The sequence below is a fragment of the Schistosoma haematobium genome, chromosome ZW (genome assembly GCF_000699445.3).
Source record: "Schistosoma haematobium chromosome ZW, whole genome shotgun sequence".
In the NCBI taxonomy this organism is placed as follows: Eukaryota; Metazoa; Platyhelminthes; class Trematoda; order Strigeidida; family Schistosomatidae; genus Schistosoma; species Schistosoma haematobium.
In genome coordinates, this window is record NC_067195.1 from 89,039,567 (window position 1) to 89,057,095 (window position 17,529).

General features: G+C 35.0%; 1 protein-coding gene across 1 annotated transcript in view; it reads left to right on the top strand.

Moving 5' to 3' along the window:
- MS3_00004703 (uncharacterized protein) overlaps positions 1-17,475 on the top strand; it is a 72,710-nt gene extending 55,235 nt beyond the window's left edge. Inside the window, exons 3-4 of the mRNA XM_035734384.2 lie at positions 11,187-11,880; positions 15,376-17,475. Of these exons, the coding sequence (XP_035587678.2) occupies positions 11,187-11,880; positions 15,376-15,720 (1,039 nt within the window). The 3' untranslated portion in view covers positions 15,721-17,475. The remainder of the gene's footprint in view (positions 1-11,186; positions 11,881-15,375) is intronic.
- Positions 17,476-17,529: the final 54 nt, after the last annotated feature.

Sequence of the window (17,529 nt, forward strand, 5' to 3'; positions counted from 1 at the left end):
ATGGGCTCCAGTATCCTGAGGGAACAAATGGCGTGTGAACCATTCGCTGATCACTGCCTACCATTTGACTGTATCTCCTGACACTGCTTCTCTACCTTGTAGATCAGACCTTTAGGTCGAAGATTCCGGTTGTGGCCCCCTAAGAAAACCACCTGGTTCGGTTTGAGCACCCAGACAGTATCAGAGCCTACACACAAATCAAGTGAATTGTGTGGCGTATATGTATTGTTTCAATATTTATATGTTCAAATAAATGAATAAAAGGCTATAAAATTATTTATTTTATGGATGAACTTAACTGTGACAACTTGACAAACTTCAAAGTTTAAAATACTTAATCCATTTGATACATTTGGATAAAATACGAAGATTATCAAAACTATATGATGATAGATTAGCACAATACATTTCGAACAATCTGATCACACATTATATACTTGTTAAGATCATTTATATATAAAGAAATAATTGGTCAACTAGACTAGAAATGGAAGGTAAGAGGAGACAAAGATAATAAAGAAAACAATGTGCAACTCATCACACTGGATAATAAACTAATATAACCAGTGTAGGTTTTAGATCAGAACAAACTGTATCTGAATACATGAGGGAGGTTTGAATTTTTGTATGACCAAAACTTCAATAAACTTTAGTATGCACCCTACTCACACGTCCGCTTCGTGCCTCCTGGGTAGTGGGACGAATGACTCATGAACTGACGTGAGCGGTAACCCGAGTGGTGGAGATCGGGCTAATCATCCACTCTTACCGATACCCACCAATCTATTACGAAACCCACAGAGAAACACAGCGCAATTACATTTGGAATGGAAAACGACAAAAGAGTTTTTTCGAAAGTGGTGCATGTATCATATGGAGTTGCTCGTCATTGGGCAAACTCCAATGGATTGCAGAAACAATTATTCTAGCCACGGTAGTTGTGCCGTGCTTCGATGTGGCCTGTTTCTCTCCAAAAGGGCCTAATAGGCTTCACCAATTTGTTTGGCTGGAAGAGGGGGGGGCTTGGTATATTTTTACATATAAATGTTCTTAACACGTATATGGGTGATCAGATGGTAAGAAATGCATGGCACTAATATATGTATCACATAGTTCTGATAATCCTCATCTTCTTATTATACTGTCCAAACTTCATTGTTCAATCAGTGTAGACTAGTTTTGTGTTCAGTGAAAACTCATTCAAATCAGTCATCTGAATAATTCTATATTTTCCAAATTTCGTAGCATTTTATTTCATTATGAATTCCCTTGGAAACTTAATGTCATCTGAAATATATATATAATTGGTCGTATTAATGTAATGGCAAATATAGTCATCAATGTTACTTATTAAAGGAACAGTTCAAATAGTCTAGGTATTATTGCTATAAATGGTAATTCCGCTTCAGTTATCGATTTGCTTGGAAGTTCTTGATCATCGTGAAGTATGTGTCGATTCAAACATGAACACGGAAAACAATACAGTGTGAAATCGACATTTTAGTTCATAGGTATTTGTTGTATTCAACGCGTGATATACTACTGAACAGTGAAAGGTTGTACATTATTTAATTCCAAGAAATTGAAAATTAGCCATAGTTATTGCAACATTCTCCAACAAAGTATATTTCAAGGTTTTGATGAAACGAGATACTTCCTATTGATGTTTATACAAAGTAAATTATATATCGCTATTTATCTTTTTGATACATAAATATCATTGGTCCTGAAATATTAATGATCACTTCTGACAGAAGTTTCTTTTTGATGATAACATTTTCTTTGAGATCAATAATCGACCAATGTTAGACCACCATTGAAAACCTGGAAGCACTGAACCGCCGTTCCATCCTACTTTCCGACTTTTCACCAGTGCGCACACACGATCCTGTACTCAGGATCCGAATTTAGCAACCTCGGTCTCGCGTGAGGACTTCTAAACTCTAGATCACTGAATTGACGTTCCATGGTGTTCATGTCTTACTTCAACCAAACCACGATATTGCATGACCATCTATTGTTTTCGGTGGGTGAATGCCCCACACCTGACACACTTGGACGTCCGTGGAACTAGAACTCCGGAAACATATTCTCGAAACTAGTCACTAGTAAACATATGATGGTGGTCTAACATTGATTAGTTCATGATTTCAATGAAATTCATCAATTTTTACAGCCCCAAAATCTGGAAGACATCATTTCTGTCAACTGTATGTTGAAAACGTCTGCAAACATCTAAGACCATAGGTTTCTTCTATCCGACAGCTGAATGAACTTCCTAAGGTAAATAAGAAACGTGTTTGCATTTGTCCTAAAATGGATCAATCTAACCCTCCATTGTATACAAACCTCAAACGATTAATGAAAGTTGTAGGATCATTCAGAACTCAGTTTAGCAGACATAAAAGCCCTGATTCCTCTTATTTCTTGGATTAAATATTCGATATCAATATATTAAGAAAGAAATTGATTTGGTTAGACGTCGCTTCTCTGTTTAGTAGTTTCCCTTACAGATTCAAATCTGACATCTATATACAAAAAAGATATGTTCATTCCGTTATTCTATCATAGTGTTATCTCCCCTTCTAATTACACACTTCATGAGTGCCATGTATCATTTTACTCTTCACCATTTTTTCTATTGTAAAGTAAATCATTATCTTTTATAATTATCAGTATCTTATTACCTCTAAGATTATTACATAACTTACACTCTATACACAACTTGAAATGGAAACAGAAGACTGATTCAAATAAAGATTGACTGATTCTCCAAACAAATTCGACTCCAAAATAAGTCACACAAACGTATCATCATTAGTACAAATGGCACTCCCTTATATAATACCGATTTCTATACACACTTAATATTACCATATACAGAGAAAAGTACATAATGTTCCTAAGAAATAGACACACTGAATGTAATTCACCTGAAATTATACAGGGAAAATAAATGTCACACTGAACCATAATCCACACATATTACTCTCGTCCAAATTAAGGTACTTGGGTGATGAACGAGAACACAAATGGGGACAATCAAATCTCTTAGTAAAATCTGAAAACTATATAGTAAATATTTCATGTGCAAAATATCTTCTGAGATTTTATTGTTCCTCCGTTTCCACACCAATTATTCTTTGTTCTCATTCCCTTTTCTTTGATCTTCTCAGCCTTCTGCCACCAGGTATTTCACTTTCGATTGATGATATATACTACTTATATCTATCGACATCAGTAGCTTATATCACACTTGTATTGCAAGTCACTGGTATTTTAAATAACTCTTTGAAATGTGTAATTATGTAACTATTAATCGATACGTTAAGGTGATTGCTTTGATTTTTATAGTTAACTTATGTTAATAGTGACCATTTAAAAGGTTTATGATATATGGTAAACAATATAGTAGATGTCGATGGTTAGCATTCTTAGGTAATCTGTACTTCTGAATACTGAGACGGGGGAGAAGATTTGTAGCTCAGGTGGATGATTTTGATGGAGTTTTATTCTCTGAGATGGATAGTTCGGTCGTGGGGTGAAGTGATCAAACAGTTTACTTCTACCTGAAGGTATTGCTGATGATGTCATTCAGAAGAACGATAAAAGCTCCACAACCAAACCATCCAGCTCAGAGAACAAAACTCCATCAAAATTGCTTACTTATATTATCATGTTCAAATTCAATGTGAATGGAAGTTACGCTTTATCTTTGACAGAAATCCGATAGATAATGATCAAAAATCAAGGACGATTAGGAGTTTGTGGCTTTTCAGAAATGCAGTCCCTACACTGTAAAAATTTTATTGAATTAACAGTCTTTAGGTATGATTGGAAACACCATACTATTCAGTTGCTAAAAAACACTAATGTTCTGAACACTAAAACTTTTGTTGGTTAAAAAGGATTCGCATTAAATATCATTACTGTGCATATTCCTCATTTCACATGTGGTAAATTAAATAGCTAGTTTAATTACCAGCATCTACAGAAACAAACTTACTTACTTACGCCTGTTACTCCTCGTGAAGGAGCATAGGCCGCTCACTACTAGCATTCTCCATCCAACATTGTCCTGGGCAATCCTTCCTAGCTCCTTCCAGTTGTTATTCATCCTTTTCATATCTGCTTCCATTTCCTGACGTAATGTGTTCTTTGGTCTTCCTCTATTCGGCTTCCCTTCAGGATTCCAAGTCAGGGCTTACCTCGTGCTGTCGCTATTTGACTGGTCTTCCCGATCTCCCACATTTTTCGGACGTTCCATGTACTTATAAAAATTGTTGCTCTGGTTGTTAGAAGGAGCATCGGCCTCGTGGCTTACGAAGGAAATCGGCTTTCACCATGAGGCGTCATAGTTCTTCTAAATGAAGACCTTCTAACTCCCAGGGCAGAGTTTAAATGGTTTGAATTACTTTTTCTGGTTAGCGTTTTTTTAGCGAGTTAGTTTTCTACTGGATGGGGTCGCTAACCCCATGCCCAACCCTCCTTGTTTACCCGGGCTTGGGACCGGCAGTAACTCTAGAAGAGCTAAAGGCGGAGTTTATAGAAACAAAAGTTCAATAGTAACTTAAGGCTTGTTAAGTCAGAAGCTTTTCATGGTATTAATAATATTCTTTTTAGTTGTTTAATATCATCTAACAAAAGCGAATCCAATTTACGTTATCAAATTTTCCTCCAATTGAATTTACTTTAACTGGTAAAACTTATTGTCATTTTTTTAGTAATTTATTTAATACGTAATCAGTATGAAGTTGAGCAATAGTTGTTAATAGTGCTAATAATATATTATAGTGTCGGTTGCTATATTAAGTCCATATACCTTATTCTAGATTCTGGATAGGCCAATTTATCCATTCTTCTAGAGTCACGTATTGACGTTGTTAGTTATTCACTTATCAACCATCACTGTTTTTATATGAGCGTATGTGTATGTACACTTCTTAATCTATTCATCACATGTCTGTAACTTATTTTTATCTGGTTATAAATATCGATTAACGCTTGAGTAAATGGGAGCTGGCTCACACGCTTTCTCCACCGCGCGTTATTTTTCTTTACTCTCTAACATTCAATTCATTCGCTGCGATTCTCTGATTGTCTGTTTCGATCAACGAGTGTACAAAATATATGTATTCAGAATCCATTCCCGTGTTCGGCTTATTTAATTCCGTTATTCACTAACGCGACTTAAGTCGATAATGTTATACGAGAATTGACGTCACTAGAATATTCTGAAAATAATTTGCAGAATCCATACCGTAACCAATATGGAAAAACAACATTAAAAAGAAATTAGGGTTCATGAATTGATAAGATGTCATCGACAAATTGTTTTGAAAGAACTATTGTCTCAGAAAGGTTAATAAATGTTGCCTATTGTAACTGCTTAAAGATGTACTAACTTACGCCTGTTACTCCTCGTGAAGGAGCATAGGCCGACCACCACCACTAGCCATTAAACTCTGTTCTGCGCAATCCTTTACAGCTCTTTCCAGTTGTTATTCATCCTTTTCATATCTGCTTCTATTTCCCAACGTAATGTGTTCTTCAACCTTCCTCTTTTCCGCTTCACTTCAGGATTCCAAGTTGTGGCTTGTCTCGTGATGCAGTTTTGTGATTTGCCTAGTGTATGTGCTATCCATTTCTATCGTCCTTTCCTAATTTCTTCCTCAGCTGGAAGCTAGTTTGTTCTCTCCCACAGAAGGCTGTTGCTGATGGTATCCGGCCAATGAATGTTGAGTATCTTGTGTAGACAATCATTTATAAATACGTATACTTTCTTGATGATGGTCGTATTAGTTCTCCAAGTTTCAGCTCCGTACAGTAGAACTGAGTTGACGTTCGTATTGAAGATTGTGACTTTCATATTGGTTGGCAGACATCTGTTTTGAGTTGCATATGTTCTTCAATTGTAGGGATGCAGCCCTTGCTTTTCTAATCCTCGCCTTTACGTCTGCATCTGATCCTCCTTGTTCATCAATGATGCTTTCCAGGTATGTGAAGGATTCTACATCCTCCAGAGTTTGCTTAAAGATGTAGTACGTTGAAAAATTGCATAATGCGTTTAATTTATTGAAGAGAACCAAGTCTATTGAATTATTACTAATGTCGGTGAAATGGACTAATATGAATTTCGTATAATACGAAGATATGTAATCGTATTAAATAATAATGCTCAAATTAGGTTCATTCAATATCATAGTGAACATCTGGATGGAATGAATCGACCTCTCGTCAACAGCTCTGTTCGTTCTCTTATTTGTAAAAATTTAGAGAATTGTTCATACTAACGAACTAAATGTATTTTTAATCTCCAAACAAAATATAACGCGCTTCATAAATTGAGCTCAGAGAACAAAACTCCACCAAAAACGCTTCATAAATATTGTTTTTACCTGTACGAAGTGAATTTCAACATCATCCCATTGCACAAGTAGGTGCTTATTGTTATAACTTGTGAATCTATGTGCCCAGTTATTGTATAATGCAATGATACCACCAATCAGAGAACAGCAAATTATCAATCGAATCATTGACACATAAAACACGTGTGAGAAGCCTAGACTCCTGATTGATCCTGCTTTCCGTATAGCCCAGCCAGCTGAGTCCAGAACACCAATCTCAGCCTCGGCAATATGAATCATTTATTTCAAACATACTCGGTCTATATATCAACCAGACAGACCACATTGTACAATAAAATACGAAACAACATTTGTACAATATTTAGCCAAAAGTGGCAGTGAATGGGGGAGATAGTAATTGATAGACAGGGTATAATTCAAGAATGGTAAATCGTATAATAATAGTTCATATGTCAAAATAAAACACATAATAATAGGGGCATGAATATGAAACAGTTTAGTTACATAACAATTATACGATAAAAATATACTCATAGTATTGGTCCATAAATGGATCCCAAAAATTACCATCCATTATTCTTATCGGGATATAACAGTTATCAGGACTCAGTAACTAAGTGGATAACGCGATAGCGTTTGAAGATAACGGTACTGTGTTCCAGTCTCAGAGTGAATATCAACTCTGATATGCAGGTAAATTCAGCTGGCGAGTTCCAAAACAGGGTGAGACGCGCATCCTGGATTCAACTGCTAGCCACTACCCGTCTTTGATTAAAAAGCTTATGACTTAAGGCTATATCGAGACAATCCGTACAGGATGCACATATGTCCACATGAGACTGATCAATTGCAATTCTAAATAACAATGGAAATATACAAGTAAACAACACTCAGTGAATTTATATATTCATTTTATATCTCTATTACCTTGTTTAATTTTTAAGGATAAGTTGCGTTCAAATATATGACGACCGCTATTCGTATGTATGTTGGAATAGATTGAACAAGTTTGTAATTGACTGGGAATAAAGCAGAATATAAGATCTTTCGAAACTGATTAGTGTATATTGGAGAAAAAAAACTAGTTTTCATTGAAGTTATTCTGTGTTTAAATAATTGCTTTGTAGTTTTGACGATTTTGAAAATACGATACGATGCATAATCAATTACATCAAAATGACAAACATGATTCCGATTAGGCTGGAATGATACTATAAAAGATTTTTAAGTGTAACTGATTAAGGGAAAAGAAAGATTCTCCGATATAACACAACATGCACATATCACACTTGACGGAGGAGATCCGGAAGATGGAAAAACCTTCACATATCTGGGCACCGTCATTGATGAACACGGTGAATCTGATGCAGATGTGAATGTGCGGATCGGAAAAGTAAGAGCAGCATATTTACAAATGAAGAACATCTGGAACTCAAAATAACTGTCAACTAACACCAAGGTCAGGATTTTCAACACAAATGTCAAGACAGTTCTACTATATGGGGTAGAAACCTGGACAACCACGAAAGCCATCATCCAGAAGATACAAGTGTTTAATAACAGTTGTCTACGCAAAATACTTCAGATCTGTTGGTCAGACACTATCAGCAACAACCTACTATGGGAGAGAACAAACCAGGTCGCGCTCGCAGGATCGTGGATTCGCACAACAGTTATTGTTTGACTGCTTTTTCCAATCAACGATTTTGGCATTTTGTATATACGTATCGATAAGCTTTAAAATACCTTGAATTAACAAAATTTTTTGGAGGGTAATTTATGAATTTCAGACAAAGAATAATTAAACTGACAAAACCAATATTACACTTGATTTATTACAAAACTTTCATTGTTACGGGTAGTGTTAGCAATTAAAGAAAAAGAAAAATAATACAATTTAATTTAACTGTGTCAAAATCAACAGACCATATTTCAGTGTAACGTTTCTAAATGTATTAAGCATTAAATTCACTTGGTGTTGTTTTACTTGTATATTTCCATTATTATTTAGAATTGAAATTGATCAGTCTCTTATTGGCATATGTGCATCCTGTGCGGATTGCCTTAACGTAGCCTTACGTCACAAGCATTTTAAGCAAAGATGGATAGTGGATAGCAGTAGAATCCAGTTTGATGCGTGTTTCGTCTTATTTGTGACTTAAAGTAATATCCAGACAAATCGCAAAGGATGCACAAATGCCAATAAGAGACTGATCAATCGCAGTCCTAAACAACATTTGATCCACAAGGTAGAGGAGCAACGTCAGAAGATACAGTCAAATGGTAGCCAGTGATCAGCGATTGCTTCATACGTCATTTTTCCCTAGGATACTGGAGCTCATGTGTACCATTGATTTAGATATAGGGTTTTCCAACTCCCCTAGGTGGACTCTCAGTGTCCACCAACCCGGTTAAAGCGCCAGATAATCATCTTTCGTCCTCTCACTTTTCTAGATAACACCCCCGACACAAGAAGGCAGCGAGTAGGACTTTCCTGGTGCAGGCTATATACGCGTGGCCATGTGAGGACATTTTGAGAGGGAGAGCGGACTTTCTCCACTCTTGACCGTACCAGAGACAACAACACACTGATTAATTGCAATCCCAAACAACAATGGAAACATTCAAGTAAACAATACTAAGTGAATTTAAACTTCACCTCATTGCACAATCAGATATCTATCGAAACTCAGTAAGTAAGTGGATAACGTTATGGTGTTTGAAGCGAACGGCACTGAGTTTGAGTCCTGGAGTCGACATCAACTCTGAGATACAGACACATCCAGATAATGAGTCCCAAATAGAACTATTTGCGCATCAAACTGGACTTCACTGCTGGCCACTATCTATCTTCGTTCATAAAGAACAAATATTCCCTGACTAATGATCATATGGAATTAAACAAATGGAAGTAATGTTGATTGAAAATCACGACTAATGAAATTTTGATCTCGTTTTATGATTCCGTTATATTAATATGAAAACCTTTATCTTCTTTGTATTATTATTGCCTTAACATCATTATTATTCTTCCGAATACATGATTCATTTACTTAACATTCATCTTACTTAATTATTTCCTATTAATTTCATATAAAAAATTCACTTCATATGGTCTTCCACTAGACATTTGATTGAATTTTTAATTGTACTATTATTTCTCTCACTCTATTTGATCTATGTTTATTCTGATCATGAATCTTATAATTTCGGTTGAGATCATTAACCAATCAATGTTAGACCACCATTGAAAACCTGGAAGTACTGGACAGCCGTTTCGTCCTGTTGTGGGACTTCTCAGAAGTGCGCATCTACGATCCCGCATCGGGATCCAACCCCTAGATCACTGACCTGACATTCAAGAATGTTAATGTCTAACGTCAACCAATTCACGACATTGCGCAACCATCTTCCATTGTTTTCAGTAGGTAACTGCCCTACACTTTGATAATTTCACCTGACATATAATCTGATTCAAGATAAAATTGCATATGAATCAACTCGACATTAACTACTTCATTTTGTTCAACAATCTTAAATTCACATGCTATCAATTTAAACCGTACACTTTGCCCTAAAGCTGGCCACTTTTTATATTACTAATTTGGATATAGATAGTCAATATCATACATAATTCCTATGATGGATTAAACTCAGAAAATCGTGCATGGAGGACAGCTCACAGACTCGTTCGAGGTGAAGACCGGTGTCAGGCAAGGTTGCTTGCTCCCACCCTCTCTCTTTCTCCTGGTAATCAACTGAATCATGGAGACGTCGACATCTGAAGGGAAGCACGGGATACGGTGGACATCTAGGACGCAGCTGTACGATCTAGACTTCGCAGATGATCTGGCCCTCCTATCGCGAGCACAACAACAAATGCAGGACAAAACGACCAGTATAGCAGCAGTCTCGGCAGTATTAGGTCTCAATATATATATGAAGGGAAAAGCAAGATTCTCCGATACAACACAACATGCACATATCACACTTGACGGAGGAGATCCGGAAGATGGAAAAACCTTCACATATCTGGGCACCGTCATTGATGAACACGGTGAATCTGATGCAGATGTGAATGTGCGGATCGGAAAAGTAAGAGCAGCATATTTACAAATGAAGAACATCTGGAACTCAAAATAACTGTCAACTAACACCAAGGTCAGGATTTTCAACACAAATGTCAAGACAGTTCTACTATATGGGGTAGAAACCTGGACAACCACGAAAGCCATCATCCAGAAGATACAAGTGTTTATTAACATTTGTCTATGCAATATACTTCGGATCTGTTGGTCAGCAACAACCTACTGTGGGAGAGAACAAACCAGATTCTAGCTCAGGTAGAAATCAGGAAGAAGCACTGGAAGTGGATAGGACATACATTGAGGAAAGCACCGAACTGCATCACAAGCCCTCACCGTCATATGGAATCCTCAAGACTGAATAAAGGAGAGGAAGAAGACTAAAGAACACATTACACCGAGAAATGGAGGCAGACATGAGAAAATGAACAAAAACTGTTTAGAACTAGAAAAGAAGGTCAAGGACAGAGTGTGTTGTAGAATGCTGGTCGGCGGCCTATGCTCCATTGGGAGTAACAGCCGTTAGTAAGTAAGTAAGCAATGTAAATTGTAGAATCCGAAGAGTATTTACTGATAAGAATATTCTTCATTCATATATTATTCCGCTAATGTGATGACAATTTTTATAGTAATCATTTAATTTAGATCAAATAGAAACACTTCATTATGTAATGAATATCTTGGTAACAAAATTTTATTTTACAAATAATATTATAAATATCTTAATTTTTAGTGTCGTTGTACATGAACCTGGTACATATCCAGATTTAGAACGTGAAGGATTACATGTTGAACCAGGAAAGTTAAATGAAATCAATTATCAACCAGTTTTATGGAAACGACTTAATACACCACAAAATCCATGCCGTGAAGAGTATATTGATCGTAATCCAGAATTGGCTAGTATTACTGATCATAAATTACCTCGATTAACTGGATTAGATTTTGCATACGCTTATAATGATTTAAATGTATCTTATAGATACACTCAATCTCAGTGTATATTATTTCATCAACAAGAAGATATTATCAAAGAATGTGGATGTCAGTATATATATAATCCAAGACCACAATACCCTTCAAATAATCTTCCATATTGTGGTTCAATATTAGGAGGTGATTTTGATATATTAGCATTAGCTAAACGTATTCAATGTCTTACAAGTGGTCCTTTAAATGTAACAGTTAGAAGTCAGTATGAATCAACTCTGTGTCATCCAAGATGTCGATATTATACATATGAAAGTACTATATCAGTTACAACATGGAGAGCTGTTGACTGGCAATTACATTGGCTTAGACAATTAAATAGAGCATTTAAATCAATGCAATATGATGTGAAAATAAATGGAGAAGATTGGAATATAACTCAAAGTAACGGTTTTCATCGATGGAAGGAATATTACGAAAAAGACAATCTAACTAATGTAAGTTATAATCAAATTTCTAAGGATTGTCTGATTAGTTTCAGTTTCAGTTTGGAAAGGACAAAGGGCTTGATGGCCTGTGTTAGTCCTGGTAATGGTAGTCTCTCAGTTGATCCAACTTTCTTTTGAAAGAGTCGACTGATGGAGACTTAACCATGTGCTGAGGTAATGAATTCCACTCGTTGATAATTCGATGGGAAAGTAGATAGTCAACTGACAAGTAATTTGTAACTCCTGAACCCTCTAATTTAAGTCCATTCTGTAAGATTAAGTCGCGTTCATTCGTTAGTATTTCTCAAATATTTTATGATATGTGGTATGTTTTTGCGCAATTTTTTTAGTGTAGAAAATGATCTATCGTTGTCTTACTATTTCCAAGGAACGATAATGATTGCTAAAATGATAATAATAGAAAAAGGAAGGTATATCTACAATTAAAATATAACATAAATGTAAGTTATGCTTTACATATGGGCATACATTTTCATAACTGAATATGGGGTTAGTTACCTAGTGCGAACAAAGAGATTACTGTATACATTACTTACTTACTTACTTACTTACTTCTATTATTCCTCGTGAAGGAAAGAGATACAGCTTTGTCTGACTCCGGTCCTTACTTGCTATGCGTCTGTCAGCTGTACTCCATCCACGACTTTGTATTGTATTGTTAAACATACTCTTTTAAAAGAAATTTAATTCAGATATCAAGATATCTAATCCATAATGATAGGACGTCGGTGAGATTTTAATTTGTGAACGACCTATTGAGCAACACTAACATGACCCTGAAAATATCTGTCTTCTTACTAGGATTAAATGAAGGTTTTAAATTAGTGTGAAGGATTAGGTTTGGTATTTACAGTTGGACGTTAGGATTAAAGATGAAATTTAATGTTTTCATCACGAAATGATATCAGCTATAAAAGCAAAACGGTATTTAGCCAAATGAATGGATGGATTTTGCGTCAAAGTCTATGACCTGCTATCTTTAATCTGATTGGTTTGTTCACAAATGATAGTCTTACCGAAAAATTTCTTTTGAATAGATTCTCGTGATTTTTTTGGAATTCAAACGTTTCAGAGTGTTGTTTTGTTTTGTTATATTGTGTAAACATAGTCGTTGTTTAAATTCACTTGGTGTTGTTTCACTTGTATATCTCCATTGTTATTTAGAATTGCAAGTGATCAGTCCTTTATTCGCATATGTGCATTCTGTACGGATTGCCTCGATATAGCTATAAGTCAAAAGCTTTTTTAATCAAAGATGGGTAGTGGCTAGCAGTAGAATCCAGTTTGACGTACGTTTTGTCCTATTTGGGACTCGAGCCCCGGACTAAACATCAACTCTGAGACGCAGATACATCCAGATAATGAATCCCAAATAGAATGAAACGCGCATTAAACTGAATTCCACTGCTGACCACTATCCATCTTTGTTTAGAAAGAACAAAATTGCTCTGACTGATGATCATATGGAATTAAACAAATGGAAGTAATGTTGATTGAAAATCACGACTAATGAAAGTTCGGTTTCGCTTTTTCATCCATTAATATTGCTATTATTTCTAGTATCTTTTTTCAGAGGATTGTTTAAATTGTAACATTAAGTGGATATGTTTACAATAGGATTTGATAAATGGATCAGTAGTTTTGACTAGATACAGTAACATATGACTTTATGGTATGGAATATAATTTTTGTGAGATCGCACTGTCAGCAACGGATTATATTTGAAAACATTTGAATCAATTTACCGATACTTTTCAAGATACATCGTATAGTATTTACTTAATTTTGTAGTGAACAGGACACGGATGGGTACAATCGGATGTACTTAACACAACACCACAGGATTTGTTAATAAACTCGAACAATCATAAAGTAAATGCTTTATTTGCAAAATGTCCACTAATTGTCTGATAATGACTCAGACTTCATTGTTCTTGCATTTTCATACAAATTGTCTCTCTGATGCCAGACATTCTGTTCACGATTAACATCATATACTACTTATGTCAATATAAGTAGCACACAGCACAATTTTAAATAATGTATACCGACACATACATGGAAGATTTCCAACTATACTTAACGTTTCTTGTAAAATAACGTGTTGTTACATTACGAAATCTCCTCTTTCAATTAAAAATAGTAACACTACTTACATGCCATAATAATTATCTTAGTATTGCTGGTCACATTGAACCAACTTTATGGGGTTATTTACCCGGAATTGTAATCATTATAGAGACCAACTGATGTAATTCAAAATCCCTGTTATTCGAAAGGTGCATTAATCCAACGATAACCAATGTGAATAATAAAGTTTACTTCAAAAATTCTATTGAATCTCAATAATGAAATTAGAGATAAGACCCGTTCATATTTTACAGTTTATTAACTTGATGAATTTTCACTAGCGATTTAATACAACACTGAAACATTTTCATATACAATATCTGACTGGTATTGATGGAGTTTTGTTCTCTGAGCTGGATGGTTTGAACATGAAGCTTTGATCAACGATGAGCTACAAATCTTCTCCACCATCTGACTGGTACTTCAATAAGGATTAAAAGTAATTTGTTTCATAGTAAACAAATTAGAAGATAATGATCAATGTAAATCTTTAAACGAATTCACTATATAAGTGATTATGTGTGAAAATTATATTTGAGATAATCTCAGCGATTGAACTTTGAATAATTCCAACGTTTTGTCCTGCTAACTTGTTTGGACTTCTTCAGGGTAATAATCAAAATCAAAATGATCAAAGGAAATATATAGCTGTTTAAACCCTCAGAATTATACTGTGTTAAACCAATCATATTTGGATGTTGATTTTTTGTAAAATAGGGATAAAATGAATCAGTTAACTACAATTCATATGAAAAATTCAACTACATGGAAATCTACAAGAAGCGAAAAGTAGAACAACTCTTAAGAAACTCAAGGTGGAAACCAGCAAACTCTTACAGTCATTAAAGGCTAAGTTAGGATCGTCATTATGATGATCGATGTAAATCTTAAAACAAATTCACTATATAAATGATTAGTTCATTTCCTAAAGATTTCAATCTTTGATATATGATTGATCCTTTGAATATTGTTCTATAGTTAATCCATTTATTATTCTATCTCAATAGAAAATACTACCGGTCATAAGTATATGAAAATAATGATAGTAGATAGTAGATATATAGATCTAGATTAAACAGTAGAATCTTTTATATTTGCTATGTAGGTGATATAAAATGACTTTCACAGTTCAATCATCATAGTGTTAACTTTTGTTCAACTTACAGTAATCCATAATTCTATAAAACTTGACACACATCATCATCAACAACACATCTCTTTTACAAGTTAGACTGTTTAACATAATCGTATAACTTAGTACTTCTGCTTTTATAGATTTCTAGTGTATTCAATTACAGGTACAAAACTACTTCTTGATACATTTGTTGTTATTTTCTATGATTTTCTCTTTAGATTTCTGCGAATGCAATCAATGATTTAAATCTTCAAGGTGATAATTTTGCTTATGTTGTTCTGAAACGTCGTGCTGGTGATGTACGTGTTAGTCAAGAGAAATTAGTATTAAGTATTAGTGTACTACTTAGTCGTATTGGTGGTTTATGTTCATTAAGTATTGGATTAACTGCAGCATTTATTGTTGAACTTATTGAATTTACCTATCGTTTAGTAACTACGGAAAGATCAAATATTAGACATAACAAAAGTAAAGATCATAAAATTGATAGTAACAATATTTCAGGGGGGGAGCAACATAAAAACAAACAAAATCAAACTACAACTTGCATGGAAATAACTTGAAAACAAAAGTGAGAGAGAGTTAACATTCTAATCCTTTTGTTTCTCTATTGTACTTCAGCTTAATGTATATTGATTGATGTTGATACGAATACAACCACGTATACTCTTAGAGAACAGATAGTTAGTTTTTAATTTCAAATGGTGACCTATTCACATCGAATGATCCAATTTCTGCTTTACATTTCTCTATTTATTATTATTCCATGTAATTTATTTGTAATTAAATTTGTCACAATTACTTTTTTATGTAAAACTAATTGAAAAGGATCATTACTTTAACATGATCATCATTACAGAATCATATATAATAAGGTTATATGTTTTTTGAAGTATTTCCTCTTTTAAATGGATTACTTGAGATAATAATTCTGTGGGTTGAGATCATGAGTCAATTGAAGCTAGACCACCGTAGAAAACTTGGAAGAACTGGATGGCTGTTTCGTCCTATTTTGGGACTCCTCAGCAGTGTACATCCAAGACTCCGCCTCGCGAGATTCGAACCCATGACCTGCGCACGAGCGCTTAACCACTAGACCACTGCTGAGCAGTCTCAAAATAGAACGAAACGGCAGTCCAGTGCTTGCAGGTTTTCCATAGTTGCCTAGCTTCAATTGACTCATCATCTTAACTATCGAAACTACTAGAACCTCCGCAGAACCCCTTCTGATACTATTCAGAAATTAATTAGACAAGTGAACAGGGATGAAAGTTTTTACAAACTGACAAATTCGGCACTTTCCTGTCAAGTTTGTTACACTAATTTGCATTTCAATTTATGGTATTAAAGTGCTCAATTCATTGATCCAAGATATCTTTGGCATTACTTAACGCACGAAACTACAGAACATCTTACTAAAATCTCAGAACAATACAATTAATAGTTAATTTGCAAAATATCAATCGTCTCAAACTTGACTGTTTCTTTTACAAATATCAATCCATCGTCTCAGATTTCATGGTTCCTGCATTTTCGTACCAATCTCGTTCCGTTCCCGTTATTTCCTTCTCGATCTTCTACTGAAATATATTGTATTCCTGAATCGCTATATACTACTTATGTGTATATAAGTACGCACATCACAATATGTGACCACACTTTGAATGACTAGGAAGTGAATGTGTTAATTAATATTCTCACTGGAAACCAGGAACTTTGAATGGTCGTGAGTCAATTGAAGCTAGACCACCATGGAAAAATTGGAAGCGTCCTATTGTGGGACTCCTCAGCAGTGCGCACTCACGATCCCACCTCGCGAAATTTTAACGCAGGACCTATCACACTCACGCATGAGTGCTCAATTACTAGACAACTGATTTGGCCGGCATCCAACGGTGTTAATTTCTAACTTCAACTAATCCACGAAATTGAGCGACACATCCACCATTGTCATCATTCAGTTACTATCTCACAACAGACCCGGTTGAACTCCAATGGTCACTGCTTCTCACTAGAATTCAAGGATATCCCTCTTGAAGCCAGTCACTAGTGAGCATATGTTGGTTAATATCATAAGGGGTTTTTGTGGATATTATAGTAATTTCATTGGTTGAGATTATGAGTTAATTGAAGCTAGGCAGTCAGATTAAGTATCACTTTCATCACGATCTACAACACATTTTACAGAAATATTGTGATATATTTTTGTGGTGCATGCGACTTATGCTGACAGATATGAATAGTACGTAGCAGCAGTCGGATGTGGAATGCCTGTCAAAAGACTGAAAAGATTCATTTGAAGAGAACAGGAATAAAACAGAGTGCAATTGTAATAAAGAATCATAAAGCTTGTAAAGGACAATTAAAGGAAG